The sequence below is a fragment of the Hyaena hyaena genome, unplaced genomic scaffold (assembly GCF_003009895.1).
Source record: "Hyaena hyaena isolate Hyena2069 unplaced genomic scaffold, ASM300989v1 scaffold_1218, whole genome shotgun sequence".
NCBI lineage: Eukaryota > Metazoa > Chordata > Mammalia > Carnivora > Hyaenidae > Hyaena > Hyaena hyaena.
In genome coordinates, this window is record NW_024081850.1 from 197,453 (window position 1) to 218,257 (window position 20,805).

A 20,805-nucleotide genomic window follows, 5' to 3' on the forward strand; every position below is an offset into this window, starting at 1 on the left:
CAGGCTCTGAGCTGTCAGCACAGAGTCCAACGCGGGGCTTGAACCCACAAACCATGAGATTGTGACCTGAGCTGAAGCCTTACGCTCAATCGACTGAGCCACCCAGGCACCCCAATTCAGTCTTGTTTAAGGCCATTAAGGTTAAACTGAATTAAAAACAGCAAACCATTCCAACTAAGTGAAAGCTTACTTTAGCCTTTCTTCTCTGGTACTAATAATCACTACAATTTTCATAGCTATTTTAATGAGTTCAACCTTCTAATTATTCTAGTTAGCTCAAATCCAAAAAAGGGTATCTTCCTTACTTAATATAAGCACTCTTTCAAAAGAAGGTTAATTCACTGATTTGATAGCATTAGATGTTTTTTATCTTCTGGGTAGGACCACATGGCTATACACATGGCATAATTTACACACACATATGCAAGCCCAAAAGGGGCCCATTTTTCTGATCTCTTGTTGACAAAGTAAATAAACTCATGCAAGATGCAGGATTATTGCATCAAAATGAATAAAAACCATTAATATATTTGGCCTACCTTCAATGCAACTACATTAGGTATCTGTACGAATATACCCATGATCTCAAGCATTACATTCTTAGTATTTTTGCTTACTTTATTCCATTTCCTTCTTATTTATGGGCAGACTTGAAGGGCCTCTTAAAGGTTTCAAATTCCTTGCTAATCACTATTATAAAGCTAGTATTTTTATTAGCTATTAGTTTAACACTCTATATTTTAATATTTGCCTCTTGGGAATACAGGCCTCTTAAGTGGTAATAGCTCCCTTATCTTAATTTTCTTTAATATTTAATATTGAGTTCTACATGAAAATATTCAAAACATATTCCTTTTTTTTAAAAAAGTTTATTTTTTTTCAGAGAGTGCACATGTGCATGCAAGTGCACAGGGGAGGAAAAGAGAGACAGATGAGACAGAGAGAGAGAGAGAGAGAGAGAGAGAGAGAGAGAGAATCTCAAGCAGGCTCCATGCTGTCAGCATAGAATCCACCATGGGCCTCAGTCTCAAGAACTGTGAGATCATGACCTGAGCCAAAATTAAGAGTTGGATGCTTTACCGACTAAGCTACCTAGGTGCCCTTCAAAACATATTCTTGATAAAAAAAAAATTAACTTTGAAATTTTGTGGTTCATAGTAATCTTATAAGGAAGGTTGACTTGGCAGGAATCCTTTTTAGCAATAAAAAATAGAGCTCTTTTAGTTTCAAATGGGGAAAAAAACAAAGTTAGCTGATACGCAATTAACAAGAATAAACAGTAAAGTGATGCAGTTGGAAAGCGTGATGCTGTTCTCAATTGTGTGTCATTTTGCAACATCACAGCATTTCTGTTTACTCACTCAGCCCTCTGCCTTGGTGGCTGACCCAAAGTCAGACCTTCAAGACCCAGAGATTATGGAGATGATAATATGCAGTGTCATCCTAAACATGCAGATTTTTAAAAGTTTCAGAAACTTTTTAAAATCGTTAAAAAAATTTACCTGGTAACTATTAATCTGGACCCCTTTTATAATTAAATGAACCACTACAGATTTAGCAAAAAAAAAAAAAAACCCTCTATTTTGACATGTGGCTGAATAATTTTATATTTTCTTTTTTTTTAATTAAAAAAATGTTTTTATCTATTTCTGAGAGAGAGAAGGACAGTCTGAGCAGCAGAGGGTCAGAGAGAGTGGGAGGTACAGAATCTGAAACAGGCTCCAGGCTCTGAGCTAGCTGTCAGCACAGAATCTGACGCTGGGCTCGAACCCACGAACCGTGAAATCATGACCTAAGCCAAAATCTGACGCTTAACTGACTGAGCCACCCAGGCGCCCCTTTTATATTTTCAAAAATAGCACTTACATATGTATTTCAAATGTTGTTAGCTTTGCTGAAAATAAGGAAAACCCAAGGTAGAAATAATGGTTCTTTGACCAGCTGTGGGGCTCGGAGAGAGAGAAGAACTCAGGCCAAGCTATTACAGCATGTGGCCGGCTCATCTGGTCCTGTATCTGCTACAAGAAACAAGGGGGAACATTTATATTAACGATGACACAAATGTTTATTTAAGACAGCATAAAACAAAAATGTTGACTGTACACATTTAGTAAAATTCTTCCTGATTCAAGTTAAACTGAATTAAGTCTAGAATAGAAATGATTTGTAAGGAAATTTAGTTTATTACTTTAAATCATAAATTAAAACCATAGTCCTCAGAAAAGAGAAAGTGTTCGCAAGCCTTCTGAAATAGATATAATTGTTTTTAGTTATTGGGGTATAATTGATACATCATGTTATATTGTTTTAGGTGTACAAAATGAGTCAGTATTTGTATATATTGTGAAATGATCATCACAATAAGTCCAGTTAACATCCTTCAATGTATATAGACATAAATTTTTTTTTCTTGTGATGAGAACTTTTAAAATCAACTCTCTTAGCAACTTTCAAATATACAATATTATTAACTATAGTCACCATGATGTACATTATATCTCCAGGACTAACTCTTTTATAGTTGGAAATTGTGCCTTTTGACCCCCTTCATTCATGTTTCCTGCCCCGACCACCCTGCCTCCGGAAACCACCAATCTGTTTTCTGTATCTGTGAGCAGACGTGACTAATTTTTTTTACGAGCATACCACTTGTTTCTGTACAAACAGTACTAAGATTTGAAAATAATTGATTCTCTAAGGTAAACATACTTGAAATCTTGTTCAAATTTCTTATATACTCACAAGTACCCTTTACCTTCCAAAAATAACTATACAGGTAAGCATAATTTAACTAGATCTATAGGGTCATAATTTCTGAATTAGGGAATCTGAATGAGGTTTAAAACGATTTAGCATAAAATGGGAAGCCTGAAATTTTAGTCACAGATGTAACTTTTTATATTCCAAGGGCTTGGGAAACTAATTCAAATAATAACACACCTAGTAAAATATATTTGGAAGGGTAGTTGATATAGGAAAGGCCTTAAAACTCTTATCTAGGTCCATTTGGTTCATTTCACTCTTTTTACTACCTTTGATATGCCAGGTAGTAGGCTAGGGGACTAGGAATCTAGTCAGAGACAAGAAAGAAGGTTGATGGGATGGTTTTACTGAAAAGGAAAAGGGTGTTAATGAGTTAGAATACCCCAACTCAGAAAAGACACTGAGTAATCCCACTGGGGTTAGAGAAGGTTTCCCAGGAGAGGGAGCCAGATGAAGGGTGTCATGGGTCAGTGAGGGTGAAAGTACAAAGAAGAGATAGATGTATGAAGGATTCCAGAGAATGTCCAGTGGCAGTGACCACAATTTAGTTTCAATGTGATGAGCAAATACATCTCACTGCCACATCGCTGAGTCTCTGCAAAAAAAATAAATTCACATGTTCAATTTCCTTTACTAGTAGGAAGGAGAAGTTAGAACTTTTCAGTATCTATGTCCATGGTTCCATCATTATTTCTCTAGGTAGTATGACCTCTCAATTTCTTTTTTACTTTTTTTTTTTTTAATTTGAGAAAGAGAGAGCGAGCAAGCATGTGAGAGAGCAAGGGAAAGGAGCAGAGGGGGAGAGAGAATCCTAAGCAGGATCCACGCTTAGCATGAAGCCTGACTCAGGGCTTGATTCCATGACCCTGGGATCATGACCTGAGCCAAAATCGAGAGTCCTACACTCAGCCGACTGAGCCACCAGGTGCCCTCAATTTCGTTTTGTTTTGCAATCCAGTATTACCTGCTGTACACCTTACAAACACCTCTCAATGTATCTTACTGCCACAAATGTTATGTGATGACCAAAAAAGGTTTACAGAGCATGTCGTATTGAGATTAATATTGTACCATATTTAAATAGTATTTCTAAATATTAAACTGAAAATAAAAACAAACCTAAGGTGTTAAACTTCACTTGATAAATTACATACAGAACGAATGACACCAGTGAATATTATCATGACACTGGCTTACACTGATTTATATGTTTAAGGAATTTGAAGAATATGCATTTACTTTCCAATAAGCTCTCAGAGCATCGTAGAAATAGTGTCAGAATGGGCTAAAATATGAGAGTTATACACACAAATGAAATACACAAAAAACTAGAAAGTAACAGTCTTCAGTGGAGTCCAAGTCCTAAGGTTTCTGGTGGGAATCTTTTATTTTTAATAGAAAATACTGTATGTTTAATAAAGTGACAATTTGTCAAAATGTTTTCTGAAAATAGAAATGACTACTCAAGTAAACAGGAAACAATACTTTTCTTTAAAAATGTCATTGAGACCAGAGAAGGAAAACCAAATGGAATATCTTTTCATTTTCTATAATTTCAAAGGCTGACAGTTTTATCACTGTCAACACTGATAAAGTGTGAAACACCCTGTAAACAAGTTTTCAGGAAGTCCGAAACATTGTGAGCAATGTTTCTTTTTATTTTCCCACTAGCATCTAGCAACTGATTACATCAAAACTGTGCTCTGCACTGCATATGTTGATAAGGGATGATTGTGATTGACACATAACCCCCTAAAAAAGCAAACTGTCTATTCCAAACCATAAAATAAGATCAATTTGCTTGTTTACTAAGTAGGAAGAATTCATGCAAATCTGTGGTGGGAGCAAAGAGGATTAATGGGATTAATGCAGTGACCCAAAGAAAACAAAGACAAATAGAATTTCCTTTTATTTTCTTCCTTCTTTTTTTTTTTTTAATGTTTTATTTATTTCGAGGAGAGAGAGAGAGAGACAGCGTGAGCAGGGGAGGGTCAAAGAGAGAGGGAGTCACAGACTAGAACAGGCTCCAGGCTCTGAGCTGGCAGTCAGCACAGAGCCCGACGCGGGGCTCGAACCCACAAACCGCGAGATCATGACCTAAGCGAAAGTCGGACGCTTAACCGACTAAGCCACCCAGGCGCCCCTATTTTCTTCCTTCTTTCCTTCCTTCTTTGAATGGCTAGCTAGCCGAACAAGGTTGGACTAGGAACTGTAGTTGCCAGAACATAATCTAGGTTTAATTTCTGTTTTCACTGAAGACATGCCTGGAATAAACCAATCGATTTTGTTTACAGTTTAGTTTCAACCCTAAGCCTCACCCACCCCAGGCCCAAACCTGGCTAGTATACACACTTTTCTTCTACCACCTCTAGGAGAGGCTGGCCATGACGTGGTGAGTTAAGAGGGCTTAAGGTCCATGTAGGGCCATACACCAGGAAACAATAAGTGCCGTAAAACACTCTGTGCTACAAGAGAAGGAACATGGGCAGGGAGGCAGGATAGACTTCTCCATTTTAATTAAGTCGCTTCTAAAATGTTGTCTCTGTGAGAAGTCTTGATGGGCTGGTTCAACCATAACAAAAAAAAAAAATGTTTTTTTGAATGAATATCAGTCCTTTTCCTCACTTCCTTGGGAAAAGCTGTTCTTTCACTGTGCTCTGAGAGCACTTTTCATACTGACTTGTTTGTGTCTATCTCTACAACAAAACCCTCAACTATTAGAATACATCAGCTGTTTCATTTTTAACTTTGTTTTTTAGTGCCAAACAGTACCTAACATCTGCAAGGGACCCAACAGATGTTTCCTAAACTAATGAAAACAACTTTTATTCCTATTTATAAGATGTATATATAAAGAAATGAATGTGTCTTTTATTTTATTTTATTTTTTTTTAAATATTTTTTTTTTATTTCTAGAAGAGAGAGAGACAGCGGGAGCAGGGGAGGGTCAGAGAGAGAGGGAGTCACAGACTGAAACAGGCTCCAGGCTCTGAGCTGGCAGTCAGCACAGAGCCCGACGCGGGGCTCGAACCCACGAACCCCGAGATCATGACCTAAGCGAAAAGTCGGATGCTTAACCGACTAAGCCACCCAGGCGCCCCTGAATGTGTCTTTTAGATAGATAATCAGATCTAATATAATTGAGTCCCATGAGCTTTAAAGTGGGATTCTGAGAATTGTACAAAATGAAAATAACTGGTAGAAAAATGAAAGTTCTAAGAGGGAGGATCCAGGCCCATGAAAGTCCACTGCATGGCACACAGCGATTTGAGAGGCTGGAGGGAAGATACAGGTTTTGGATCTAAGACATCTTAGATTTAAATCCTGGCATTGCCAATTATTAGCTGTGTGATTGTGGACAAATTCAATCTATGACTCCATTTCTATGAAATGAGAATATTTTTTTTCCTTAGTTTTTTTTTTTATTCTATGTGCAATACATTTTTTATAATAGAACATTTCAAAAATACACAATAGTAGAGAGCATAATATAAATGTATAATTATATATATGATATATAGAGAGAGCACAGCTATCAGTACATGGTCAGTTTTGTTTTTTTTTTTATCTGTCTTTCTATCCAGTGCCATCTCCCACCAAGTGAATCATTTCTGATTAAGAGACATCACTAATTTCATACTTTAATATGTATTTTAAAAGATACAGACTTTAAGAAATAAAAATTAATGCAGTACTATTATCATACCTTAAAATTTATCAACACTCCCTTAAAATCACCAAACATCTAATCGTTGCTCAAATTTTCCCAAATTTCCCATAGCTTTTTTTTTTTTTAACTGACACTTTGCTTAAATTGGGAGCAAAACAGCATTACCCATTGCATTAAAAAAAGTTTTTTTTAATGTTTTTTTCTTGAAAGAGACAGAGTGCAGGTGGGGGAGGGGCAGAGAGACTGAGAGACACAGAATCTGAAGCCAGCTCCGGTTCCGAACTGTCAGCACAGAGCCCATTGGGGCTCGAATTCACAAACCGTGAGATCATGACCTGAACCGAAGTCGGACGCTTAACCATCTGAACCACCCAGGCCCTCCACCCATTGCATTTTTTTTTTTTTTTTTTGGAGGAAGAGCAAATAAAATGAGAATATTAATAGGAGCTAGAGGTACTCCACAGATTTCTTGTGAGAATGAAATGAATGAACTTTACATGGGTAAGAACTCGGTGGGTGAGGCTGTCTACTGTGCAGCAAAGACTAAGGTTATTTAGTGTTATTTCCAAGGCCTGTTTTCTTTCTCTTCCTAAAGATTAACTAGAATTACAGGTCACTAGCAGTAAATATTACTTTTCTGTTACCTGCTCATATGCTTATTTGCATAATGCCTTCTCTGCAATTGATACTGACTGCTTAGATTCTGCTGGTTCTTACAACACAGGCCTACGCTTTACCTAGTCCTCAGTCCTCTCACTGAGGACTTCACTGCACAGGGTTAATACGACTATCCTGGTCTTCAGAGGAGGCTAAGTAACAATCATTTCTATACCACTGTTTCATTCCAGGGATGAAATACAAACAAACTGGCTTTATAGCTAGTCTATTATTTTTCCAAGATACCAGGCCACCTCCCTAGAACAAGGTGGGACTCAACACTTCCACGATGGCAAGAAAGGCCCTGCCGTTACTTCTTTGATTCCAGAATCAAAGCATGAGAAAGGGATGTGACATGTATTGACAGGAGTTGGTTAGCTAGCCCACAGGATTAGATCAGGCTAACAAGAAAGCATGAAATGGGGCCCTTGTGGCTCAGTGGATTGAGCTTCCGAATCTTGGTTTTACCTCAGGTCATGATCTCCCAGTTCATGAATTCAACCCCCATTTCTGGCTCTATGCTGACAACAAGGGGGCTGTCTGGGATTCTGTCTCCCTCTCTCTCTACCCCTCCTCTGTTAATGCGCGCGCACACTCTCTCTCAAAAATAAATAAACTTAAAAAAAGAAAGCATGAAATTTAGGTGGGACTACAGGAGATTATACTTCTTGTTCACAGCTATCAAGTGCTGGGCAGTTTGACAAAATGCAATGGAAGGACCTTAAACTTAACTGCACAAAGGTCTGGTGATAACAGAACATTTAGACCCACTTTCTACACCTGTGGCCATAAAGCCACTGGCCCTTGTAGCTAATTAAATTTAAAGAAATTAAAATGAATTTTAAAATGTAATTTCTAAATTGCCTGAGCGATATTTCTAGTATTTTCAATGTGGCTAGTGATTATTGACAGCATCGATATAGAACACTTCCATCACTGCAGAAAGTTCCATGAAGCTATCTGAGAATTCTGATTTTCAGATAAACAATAAACCACATACTGTCATTAGTAAATGTTTTTTGATCAATTGATTGACTAATTGGATTTGAAAGGGGCTACTATTCTTCAGTGACTTCTCGGGCTAACTTCACAAGCTTAACCACAACCCATGTTCTCTGCTATAGACATCTACACCAGCACATGGGCACTAAATCTAAGTTAGTGACAAGACAATGTTAAAGATACTTATTATGAATTTTTAAAAATAGCAAAATATCCTGTCTACTTTCTCAGTCATTTAAAGAGTGAATGGGCACTCTTTCTCTCCACCAAAAATCAGATTTCCTTTAAGAGAAATTTAAAAACACAAGCCCTAGGAAATCTCTCTAAACTGAAAGAATTAAGCCAAGTTCAGGAATAAGAAATTTCAGGCTTATACTTTCTTTATTTTCTAGCTTTTAATTTGACAAGATTTATCTCCTGTTTCAAATTCCTTTTTTCTACCTTCTTAACCAAATCAGACTAAGAAACTGATAAAAACAAAAACAAACAAACAAAAAAAAACACTGAAGTGGAACACTGACATTTATAATTGTGTGTGCTGTTTTTAAATTCCCAGAATACACTTTGTCCAATTCTCCTTTTATCCCCAAAAATACAACATTGAGGAGCAGTTTATTTCTGTTTCTAAGTGAATAGTACAGTAAATAATATTAAAGATGAATTCATACAAGGGTGGTATGAAATATAAGAGTAAACTTCCTTTGTAAACCAGAAGTCTAATTCTCATGACAAACCCATAAATCCTGGATCATTTCCTTTTTGAGGCACAGGGTCACTGGGAATGACAATTTAAAGAAAGAACCACCATCTTTCTAGCAGTGGCTATCAATTTTGTGTTCAAGGCACAGATCCCACACTTTTGTTGGTAATGAAAATCCTGCCCGAACTTGACAGAAAATACAAAGAACAAAGTGAGGAAAAGCCTGGTTTGAAGTCATACTGGCTGGGCTTTAAATTCTAGCTCTGCCACTTATAGTCTATTTTGTCTTAATCAAATTACTTCAGTTTCTTGAACTTTAACTTTTTCATACCTAAAAAGGGGATCATACCTAATGGTGTTACTGTGAGACTGGGTACACATATTCATATATACAAGCCACACATGCAGATACTTATATACAATGCCTGGCACACATACTATCTACTCTTTAAAACAGTAGCTAGTATTACGAGATACTATTTCTAAAAGCTCTAGAGGCTAACCTAATTTTTCCAATGCAAGACAGGATATCTTAGAAAAATTAAGTTTTCTCTTGGTTATTGTAACATATCCATTTCTATACACAACTGGGTAATTAAAGGTCTTAGAAATGTTCATACAGTTTTACTCAACAAAGTCACTATAAAGAATTTATACTAAAACATTTATTTATAAAATATTAATTACACTTGTTTACTATAGGAAAGATATAACAAAAAATCTAACAAAAAGCAGAAAAATAAATCATGAAACAGCAATACAAATGAAAACATTAAAATTCCTTATTCAAGGCGTGTCTTTGGGTGGTTCAGTCAGTTGAACATCTGAATCTTGATTTCAGCTCAGGTCATGATCTGTCTCGTAGTTCATGGGTTTGAGCCCCATGCTGGGCTCCACACTGACAGCAAGGAGTCAACCTGAGATCCTCTCTCTCTGCCCCTCCCCTACTCATGTTCTCTCTCTTTCTCTCTCCCAAAATAAATAAATAGCCTTAAAGATAAATAAATTCAAAAAATACATTTAATGAAATTGTAGATGGAACTCTTGTTATACTGTGGAATTAGAAAAACAGACTGAAGCTTATAAGAACTGTATAATCCCAAGATGGTAGGGCTATATATTACTAATATAATATTCTTAAAAAGACAAAGTGCTAGAATCATCTACACCAAAAAATTAAGCAATTTATTCCTAGATGAAAGGATTATTTATAGATAATTTTTTATTTTCTTCTTTGTATTGTCTTTTTTCTTCAACAATAAAAAATGTATTCTTAAAAACATAAAATAAACATCTAAATTAATCTTTTCTTTAATAATAAATTGTCTCAATTACTTGGGTAAAATAATAATTGTCTCAATTACTTGGGTAAATTAAGTATTAATCATTTCCTATTTGAGTAACTCTCAAATATGACCAAACTGACCTATCTTGTTATGATTTAACATTTGCTTCATGGTTTTTTTCCTGAGCATCACAATTTTATCTATTTATCTATCTATCTATCTCTAATTTTAGATTTGTGTATGACAGTACTATCTCTCTATAGAGTTGGGTTCATAACTCTAATACTCAAGAGGCTGATTATCACCTTTCAGCTACTTTGCTGCATGTCTTAATGTGTTTTAACGTTCCACTCGGTCAACGTAGCACAATGCTATGGTTGGGCTTCCTACAAGGTATGTTTCCTGGGTAAAGAATTACACCTATTTTATTCAATAATGTTTTCTGAAAAGTAGAAGTAGGAATCTTTATAAGAAATATATGCATGAATAAGTGAGTACATAGCACAGTCTGGAAAGAAAACTAGATACCTTAGTCTCAGTTATGACTGGTCTCTATCTTTAAGGATCATTCTGACACTGAGCTGTAAGGCATCTTCTGAATATAAATCTAAATATATTCGCATGTTTGTCAGCACTACTCCTAGGCCAATCTTAAATCTTTATCTTTCAGTCTTTTTTAGTGTGACTCTAGAACAGAAATTTTCAAACCTTAACATGAATCAGAACCATAAACACAAATTGTTGCACCCCACCTCCAAAGTTTCTGCTTCAATGGGTCTAGGGTGGGGCCTGTTAGCTGGCATTTTAACAAGTTCCAAAGTAGTGCTGAAGCTGTTGGTCCCACAACCACACTTTGAAGATTACTACTGTAGAAAAACACACATGACCATTTACACAAGTATCTATAATATACCTCAAGCTTACTCTGACAAACACCTGCTCCACTATTAGGACTTGGCATGGGTGACAAGAAGCACTTCTAAGGAGGCTTTCTGGTTTGGCCCGTGCTTATAGGAAAGTAGTACTTCCTCCTTTGGGTTCCTTCACATCTGGTTGAGCTTTGCAATCATTACCACTATAGTGTTTTACTGCTTTAACTTGTTGACATGAACAGCATGACCAACATCCCCTAATTGACAATAAAAATCTTACTCTATGCCACAGAAGAAAGAGATAAAGATTATACGGTAAGTTCTGGGTCTGCAGCTCAATTACTGCAGAAAAAATTGCAATGTGATAAGCACATTTCTTCACTTGGCTGAGTTAACAAAGCCTCCTATGCATCTCATCTGCAGTACACAAGTCAATAAGATACATGTTTTTAGAAACATCCAATACACCATTCCACATTTTTCCCCTAGGTATCAACTGTCTATTCAGAGCAGCATGGTGGCATAACAGAGAGAACACAGGATATGAGTCTAGAGATTTGGGTTCAAGTCTCAGTTTTGTTCAAGACAAATGATCTGGATTATATCAACTAAACTAATAGAATCCATTTTGTCTTGTATATGTTGTTGTATAGCAACACTTATGCCAGAGCATTTTAAGGAATAAGGGATGTGAAACTATTTGATATATTAAACTGCTTTATATAAAATGATATTTATTATTCTTCAAAGACCTTGGATTTATAGAAAAATTATTCCAGAAAATTTTCAAAATAGTATCTTCTCCATAACGAATCATTTACAAATACAATTTAATGTCAATTAAACAAAACAATGATGCTTTTTTTAAAACTGAAACTGAGAAATCTTTGGTGTATCATTTTTAATCAGACATATGTACATTTCTAAACCTACAAGTAACAAAGCCTACTTCAACTCTAGGATGTCAATAACCACAAACCTCAACTGTGGGAACCATCTTCAGAGAACATGGAAACTTAAAAACAAAAAGAAGTGCCAACACCCAAGATAAGTGAGGGATCAGAGCTGGTGACTGAGTTTTTACTTACACTAATTTTTGCAAGAGCTCTGGGAAGAAGAAATTGGCTCAGGGTAGGCTGATGGTTTATTGATTTCACATCAGTAAAAACAACTAGGCAGTTGTTTGTTTTGTTCTCTAGTTTTTAAATTCTAATTGAGATGAAAAGTTGATTAAAAAATGACTTTACCAGGGCACCTGGGTGGCTCAGTGGTTAAGCGTCGAACTTTGGCTCAGGTCAGGTCATAATCTCATGGTTTGTGGGTTTGAGCCCCGTATCAAGTTCTGTGCTGAGAGCTCAGAGCCTGGATGAAGACTGTTTCAGATTCTGTGTCTCCCTCTCTTTCTGTCCCTCTGCTGCTCATGCTGTCTCTCTCTCTCTCTCTCAAAAATAAATAAAACATTTTAAAAAAAGGTGTTAAAAAGGAATTTTAGTACTGGTCACTGTATATAATTCAGGTCAGCTCAACAGAAGAGACAATGTTCATATGTAAAAAAGGTTTTAATGGTTCAATCCTTGGTTTCTTTTTTTTTTTTTTAATGTTTTATTTATTTCTGAGAGAAAGACAGCATGAGCAAGGGAGGGTCAGAGAGAGAGGGAGACATAGAATCTGAAACAGGCTCCAGGCTCTGAGCTAGCTGTCAGCAGAGCCTGACAGGAGGCTCGAACCCACGAACCGTGAGATCATGACTTGAGCCAAAGTTGGATGCTTAACTGACTGAGTCACCCAGGAGCCCCATCAATCTTTGGTTTCACAAGGAGAAATACTATAGGATTTGAATAGTGTATTTAGAATAGAAAGGGGTTAAAGCAAATGAAAAGGATTGAAAATTGCTTTCCTAAAATTCACAAAATGTCCCAAATTGAAATTTCAGTTGAAAATGTGTGAAATTTAGACAAAAGGATTCACACTAAATGACAATTAAAAGGAATTTGGGAAGACGTTGATCACAAAAGAGCTAAGATCGACACTACTAAAATAAAAGAATCAGTAAAATAAGACCAAGAAATATTGTCTTCAAAAATCATGAAGCGTAGGTTTAATTATTACCAAAAACAGGCAAATACTAAGCTTAGTCTAGCTTCAAACAGAACAAACCTCAGTTAAACTAGATGAATGTGCAACTCTGGTTAAAGGACACTGCTTTAAATTATAAATGGAGTAAGAATTCTAGGATCAAAACTGTGTATTACAGAGGAAGCGTTAAGTTCTCTTGAATGGTACAGCTTCTTTACACAAAGAAATTAGGGCAGATAAGGACGCAGAAACCTCACCATGACAGCAACCAGAGCCCAGAGAAACCATAGCAAGGTGTGTCATATACTAAAAGCAAAATAACAGCCCAAGGTGAGCTTCAATCACCTGTAAGAGAGATACTACCCTGACCAGAGTCAGAACGCAACAATTTTTGACCCTGAGAAAGTGGGACTGTGTCCTTGAAAAGAAAAACTTTCTCTGAGACCCTACAACTATCCAAAGGCTGTAAATTCTGGTAAGGATTAATCAGGGGAAGGGAGAAACCTCCCACGCTTAGTTTCTCCTCACTTGCTTCTGTTACCTCCTATCAGAGTTGGCCCCTCTGACAACATGTCCTTCTGAGAGCTGCCTGGCTCTGGCCTCAGATGTCATGTGGCCCCCACAAATGTGGGTGTAGAACAGGGGCATGTTTGGACAGACACCACCCTCATGACAGACTCAACACACTGTGACCCTCCCAGGTTGCCCTGGAGGATTCCTAAGCATGCCCTGTCTGGAGATTTCTCTATGACTACACAGAGTATGCCACTACACTGTCAACTTTCCATCCCTGAAGGTTAGTCATACCAGCTTGAAACATAAACTTTTTTTAAAATTTTTTAAATGTTTTATTTATTTTTGAGAGAGAGAGAGAGAGAGAGCGTGAGCAGGGGAGGGTCAGAGAGAGAGGGAGACACAGAATCTGAAACAGGCTCCAGGCTCTGAGCTGTCAGCACAGAGCCTGACGTGGGGCTGGAACCCACGAACAGTGAGATCATGACCTGAGCCGAAGTCGGACACTTAACCGACTGAGCCACCCAGGCGCCCCAAAACATAAACTTTTAGTTACAGTCACCAGCCTCTGTACCCACCCACACTTCCATGTCTCCTCTAGTGTGAGTCTGTCCAGAATTGTGCTAAGCCCTCTAGGGGACAATCAGGACAAGGAGCAACTGGACTGACTGTTCTCAAAAGCTTCACTTCATAATTTAGATATCTTATTTTAAATAGAACCTTAGGGGTGCATGAGTGGCTCAGTTGGTTAAGTGTCTGACATCAGCTCAGGTCATGATCTCACAGTGAGTTTGAGCCCCACATTGGGTTCTGCGCTGACAGCCCAGAGCCTGGAATCTGCTTCAGATTCTGTGTCTCCCTCTCTCTTTGCCCCTCTGCTATTCACATTCTGTCTCTCTCTGTCTCAACAATAAATAAAAATGTTTAAAAAAAATTAAAGGGGCATCTGAGTGGTTCAGTCGACTAAGCTCACAGGTCATAATCTTGTGGTTCATGGGTTCGAGCCCCACGTCAGGCTGTGCTGACAGCTCAGAGCCTGGAGCCTGCTTTATATTCTGTGTCTCCGTCTCTCTCTGTACCTCCCCTACTCACACTGTCTCTCTCTCTCAAAAATAAATAAACATTAAAAATTTAAAAAAAAAAGAACTTCAAGTCATTTTATACTATAGGCTAATCTGTGCTAAACTTATTACCTAAATAATTACTGTGAATGGTTTTCTGCTTAGCAAATGCAAAATGTTCTTGTTTGCTAATAAAAAGAAAAAGCACATAAAAATTTGTTTTCATCAATTATGGAGTCATCTTCTTCTTTTCATAGGGTATCAATCATTAAAGCTCTTCTCTTTCTGGATGCTATTTACTGGGCTTCCTTGAGGGCAGGCAATGGCAAAGCTCTAGCTCCATCAGAGACAGTGAGTCAATGTGTGTTGAGAGTGTGAGAGACAAACAGACCCAGCTGAATGGAAGCCTTTTTCATATTCAAATTGTCTTTAAAATACTTCTCTTGTAAAGCAGAGCTCCAAAGAAAATATAGGACTCAGTTGTACAAGTGTCTATGTCTTCTTTTACAAGTTTATTACTGATAATATCTACTGACTGAATTCTTGGCCTTATAAAATTTATATACACATAAAGATATATGTATGTTAAGGTTGTAAACTACCACCATAGTGATATAGTATATATAGCTATATGCTATATAGCTATAGAACTTGGAGCTCAGTAGAGAATTATAACAGTAAAGATTATCCAGATTATCTTTGTCAAAATAAATCAAATAGGTTATTGATATTATATTCTAAATTGTCTGTAACATCCTCTCATGAAAAGCAAATAATATCCAAGTATTTTATATTATTTCAAAGTTCAGATTACTGCAATTCAATTCTTCTCCAGGACATTTACTGAGCATATATTATATACAAGAAATTACTTAGTATACCAACAGATAGCTTGATAAAAAATTTAGTCTGGTAGGAGAGGGAAAGCATAATAGTGTATATTGTTATTGTTTATCATAATCATGTTTAATAATTATGTTTATTATATTTTATATTTTATACATTAATTAAATGAATACTTTATAAACTGCTTTTCCTTAAATGACCTCATATGATTCTTATAACTACCCTGGGAGCAAGTTGACTATAAGGTCCCAGACTCCTAAACTGGGAATGACAATACTATGATACGACTGAGCTTATGAAGACAACTAAAGGAAGCTAACCACAGCTAACAATTCATGCTTCCTATGTCCCTGCCACCTTCCAACTCATTAACTCCTGTACACCTGATAGAAGTAAAGTAATTGCCTAAAAGTACACAGCTAATAAGCAGTGGACCAAGATTTGAATAGAGGCAGTCTGACTTGACAACCCATGGCCTTAATCATCACTCTTCTTGGCACTTGTGTGTCTTTTTTATAGAAACGTCTAGTTTATAGTCTTCATGTTAAAAATGGATTGCCTTTTTCATTATTGAATTTAAGACTTCTTTATATACTCTATCTACAAGTCACTTATCAGATTTGATTTGCAAATATTACCTCCCATCTGTGCTCCCTGAGGTTTACTGAGGTATAAATGACAATTAAAAATTGCATATATTTCAGGTGTACAACCTGATGTTCTGATATTCATACACATTGTGAAATGATTATCATAGTCAATCTAATTAGCATATCTATCACCTCACATAATTACCATTTTCTCTTTCTGGTGGTAAGAAAACAAGATTTACTCTCTTAGCAAATTTCAGGTATACAATATAGTAGTAACTGTAGTCACCGTGCTGTACATTAGGTTGTCAGAACTTACTCATTTACAGCTGGAAGTTTGAATCCTTTGACCACTATTTCCCCATTTCCCCCACCCCCAGCTCCTGGTAACCACTCTTCTACTCTGTTTTTGTGCATTTGACATTTTTAGATTCCACATATGAGATGATACAGCATTTGTCTTTGTGTTTTTGCCTTATGTCATTTGACATAATTTTCACTTTATTGATAGTGTCTTTTGAAGCACAAAATTTCTTAATTTAGATGACATGCAATTTATCTTTTTTTTTTCCTTTTGTTCTGTATGCTTTCAGTGACAAATCTAAGACTCCATTATGAAATCCAAACTTATGAAGGTATAGTCCTATCTTTTCTCCCAAGAGTTATGTACTTTGGCTCTTAGATTCAGGTCTTTGATTCACTTGGAGTTTAAACTTATAACAACCTAGTTTAACGAATACCAATTGTTTCAATATTAAACACTCTGCTCCTGTACATCTCCATCTTTCACCATTTATATAGCTATTTGTCAAAGATTACATCTTTATACATTATATGCCCATTTACAAAGATTTATAGTTATTGGTGTATGCATTTGCTTCTTATATAGGAAAAAAAGAGAAATTACAAACAATACCAAAAGTACAGTAATGTTGGCTTTTTTATTTACCTAGGTAGTTACCTTTATCAGTTTTCTTCATTTTCTCTTATGGTTTTTCAAGTTGCTCTGTAATATCCTTTATTTCAGGCTGAAGGAGTCTCTCTGGTATTTCTTACAGGGCAAATCAACTGGTAATGAACTCCCTTAGGTTTGTTTATCTGAAAATGTCTCATTTTGTTCATTCTTAAGATATAATTTGGCTGGATATACAATCTTATTCAACATCTTTTTCTTTCTGTACTTAAAATATGTCATCCTACTGTTTTCTGGCCAAATGATTTCTGATAAGGAATCAGCTCTCAATCTTACTGAGGATCCCCTTCATAATAAGCAATTTCTCTCTTGATGTTTTAAGAATTCTCTCTTTGCCACCGGGTTTTGACAATTTGACTACTGTGTGTCTCAGTGTGGATTTCTGTGTTTATCTTGTTTGGAGTTCACTGAGCTTTTCAATATGTGTTTTCATGTCTTTCCTCAGACGTAAGAAGTTTGGTAATGATTTCTTCAAATATTTTTTTGTCCCTTTCATTCATTTTAATGTTTGTTTATTTGTTTGTTTATTTGAGAGACAGAGAGAGAGAGAGAGAGAGAGAGAGAGAGAGAGAGAGATCCCAAGCAGGGTCCATGCTTTCAGTGCAGAGCCTGATGCAGGGCTCGAACTGACCAACTATGAGATCATGACCTGAGCTGAAACCAAGAGTCAGATGCTTAACCGACAGAGCCACCGAGGTGCCCCTCCTCTTTCATTCTTTTCCTTGGATTTCTAGAATTCATTTTCCTTTGTTCTTTTTTCTTTCTGTTCTTCAGACTGGATAAATTCACTTGCCTTATCTTCAAGTTTGCTGATCTGTTGTCCTATCAGCTCTAATCTGCTGTTTAGTTCCTCTACTGAGTTTTTCATTTCAGTTTTGTACTTTTCAGCTCTAGAATTTCTGCTTGGTTCCTTTTTATAAATTCCGTTTATTGATATTCTCATTTTCTTCAGACATTGATTTCCTAAATCACTTTCTCTGTTCATGGTCTTCTTTAGCTCACTGAACATATTTAAGATTTAATAAGACTCACTAATAATTCCAGTATATGCAGTTTGTCAGGAATGGCTTCATTCAAATTTTTATTTCCTTTGAATAAGTCATACTTTCCTGTGTCTTCATATGTTTTTTAGTTTTTTTTATTGAGAGCTGGATATTTTGAGTATTATGCTGTAGTAACCCTGGAAATCTAATTTTTCCACTCCTCAGGAATGATTTTTGCTTGTTCAGGCTGTAGCTGTCATTTTGTAACTCTCTCAAACTATTTTTGCAAAGTGTATATTCTTTGTTGTTTCTAGAGAAACTAGAGTTCTCTACCTTTGTCTTGCAGTGAACTACTGCCTTTACAAAGTTTTTTTTTAAATGACTGAGTCCCATAATTTGGCTATTGTAGAAGTTGATATAAATATCGGGGTACATGTGTCCCTTCAAATTAGTATTTTTGTATTCATTGGGTAAATATCTAGTAGTACAATTACTGGATCATAGGGTAGTTCCATTTTTAACTTTTTATTTACTTATTTATTTTACTTGAGAGAGAGAGAGAGAGAGCAAGCGAGCATGAGAAGGAGAGAGAGGCAGAGGGAGAGAGAATCTTTTTTATTTAATAGTTTATTGTCAAGTTGGTTTCCATATAACACCAAGTGCTCATCCCCACAAGTGCCCTCCTCCATGTCCATCATCCTCCTCCCCCTCCCCCCACCCCATCTGCCCTCAGTTTGTTCTCGGCATTCAAGAGTCTCTCTTGGATTGCCTTCCTCCCTCTCCCCAACTATTTTTCCCCTTCTTCTCACCCATGGTCCTCCATTAAGATCCTCCTAATTCTCCTATACGTGCAAACATGTGGTATCTGTCCTTCTCTGCCTGACTTATTTCACTCAGCATAACACCCTCAAGGTCCATCCATGTTGCTACACATGGCCAGATTTCATTCTTTCTCATTGCCATGTAGTATGCCATTCTATAGATAAACCACATCTTCCTGATCCATTTGTCTGTTGATGGACACTTAGGCTCTTTCCATCACTTGGCTATTGTTGAAAGTGCTGCTATGAACATTGGGGCACATGTGCCCCTATGCCTCAGCACTTCTGTATCCCTTGGGTAAATTCCTAGCAGTGCTATTGTTGGGTCTTGGGGAGTTCTTTGGTTAATTTTTTGAAGAACCTGCACACTGTTTTCCAGAGGGGCTGCAACAGTTTACATTCCCACCAACAGAGTAGGAGGGTGCCTATTTCTCCACATCCTCGCCAGCATCTATAGTCTCCTGATTTGTTCATTTTAGCCACTCTGACCGGCGTGAGGTGGTATCTCTGTGTGGTTTTGATTTGTATTTCCCTGATGAGGAGGGATGGTGAGCATCGTTTCATGTGCCTGTTGGCTATCTGGATGTCCTCTTTGGAGAAGTGTCTGTTCATATCTTCTGCCCATTTCTTCACTGGATTGTTTGTTTTTTGGGTGTGCAGTTTGCTGAGTTCTATATAGATTTTGGATACTAGCCCTTTATCTGACATGTCATTTGCAACTATCTTTTCCCATTCCATTGGTTGACTATTAGTTTTGTGGGTTGTTTCCTTTGCCATGCAGAAGCTTTTAATCTTGATGAGGTCCCAATAGTTCATTTTTGCTCTTGATTCCCTTGCCTTTGGGAATGTGTCTAGTAAGAAATTGCTGAAGTGGAGGTCCAGGAGGTTGTTTTCTGCTTTCTCCTCTATGGTTTTGATGGTTTCCTGTCTCACATTCAGGTCCTTTATCCATTTTGAGTTGATTTTTGTGTGTGGTGTGAGAAAATGATCTAGTTTCATTCTTCTGCATGTTGCTGTCCAGTTCTTCCAGCACCATCTGATAAAGACGCTGTCTTCTTTCCATTGGATACTCTTTCCTGCTTTGTCAAACATGAGTTGGCTGTACACTTTTGGGTCCAAATCTGAGTTCTCTATTCTATTCCATTGGTCTATGTGTCTATTTTTGTGCCAATACCATACTGTCTTGATGATGACAACTTTGTAGTAGAGGCTAAAGTCTGGGATGGTGATACCTCCCGTTTTGGTTTTATTTTTCAGTATTACTTTGGCTATTCGGGGTCTTTTGTGGTTCCATACAAATTTTAGAATAGTTTGTTCTAGTTTTGAGACATATGCTGGTGCAATTTTGATTGGGATTGCATTGAATGTATAGATTGCTTTGGTTAGTAATGATATTTTACCAATATTTATTCTTCCAATCCATGAGGATGGAATGTTTTTCCATTTCTTTGTGTCTTCAATTTCCTTCATAAGTTTTCTATAGTGTTCATCATACAGATCTCTTATATCCTTGGTTAGGTTTATTCCAAGGTATTTTACGTTTTTTTGTGCAACTATGAATGGGATCAGTTTCTTGATTTCTCTTTCTGTTACTTCATTGTTGGTGTTTAAAAATGGAACAGATTTCTGCATGTTGATTTTGTACCCTGCAACTTTGCTGAATTCATGGATCAGCTATAGTAGGCCTCTGGTGGAGTCTGTCAGGTTTTCAATGTAGAGTATCATGTTGTCTGTGAAAACGAAAGTTTGACTTCTTCTTTGCCAATTCTGATGCCTTTAATTTACTTTTGTAGTCTGATAGCTGATGCTAGGAATTCCAGCACTATGTTAAACAACAGTGGTGAGAATGGAAAACCCTGTTGTGTTCCTGATCTCAGGGGGAAAGCTCTCAGTTTTTCCCCATTGAGGATGATGTTAGCTGAGGGCTTCTCATAGATGGCTTTTATGATGTTTAAGTAAGTTCTTTGTATCCCAACTTTCTTGAGGGTCTTT

General features: G+C 36.9%; 1 protein-coding gene across 3 annotated transcripts in view; it reads right to left on the minus strand.

Moving 5' to 3' along the window:
• Window positions 1-20,805, minus strand: part of SPIDR (scaffold protein involved in DNA repair) — a 338,790-nt gene that overhangs the window by 162,978 nt on the left and 155,007 nt on the right. The window contains exon 1 of one of the 3 annotated variants that reach the window (XM_039222924.1): window positions 1,867-1,917. The exons of the other annotated variants lie outside the window; for them this stretch is intronic. Within the exon in view, the coding sequence (XP_039078855.1) occupies window positions 1,867-1,868 (2 nt within the window). The 5' untranslated portion in view covers window positions 1,869-1,917. Of the gene's footprint in view, window positions 1-1,866; window positions 1,918-20,805 lie in introns of those variants that run through there. 3 annotated transcript variants of the gene reach the window in all.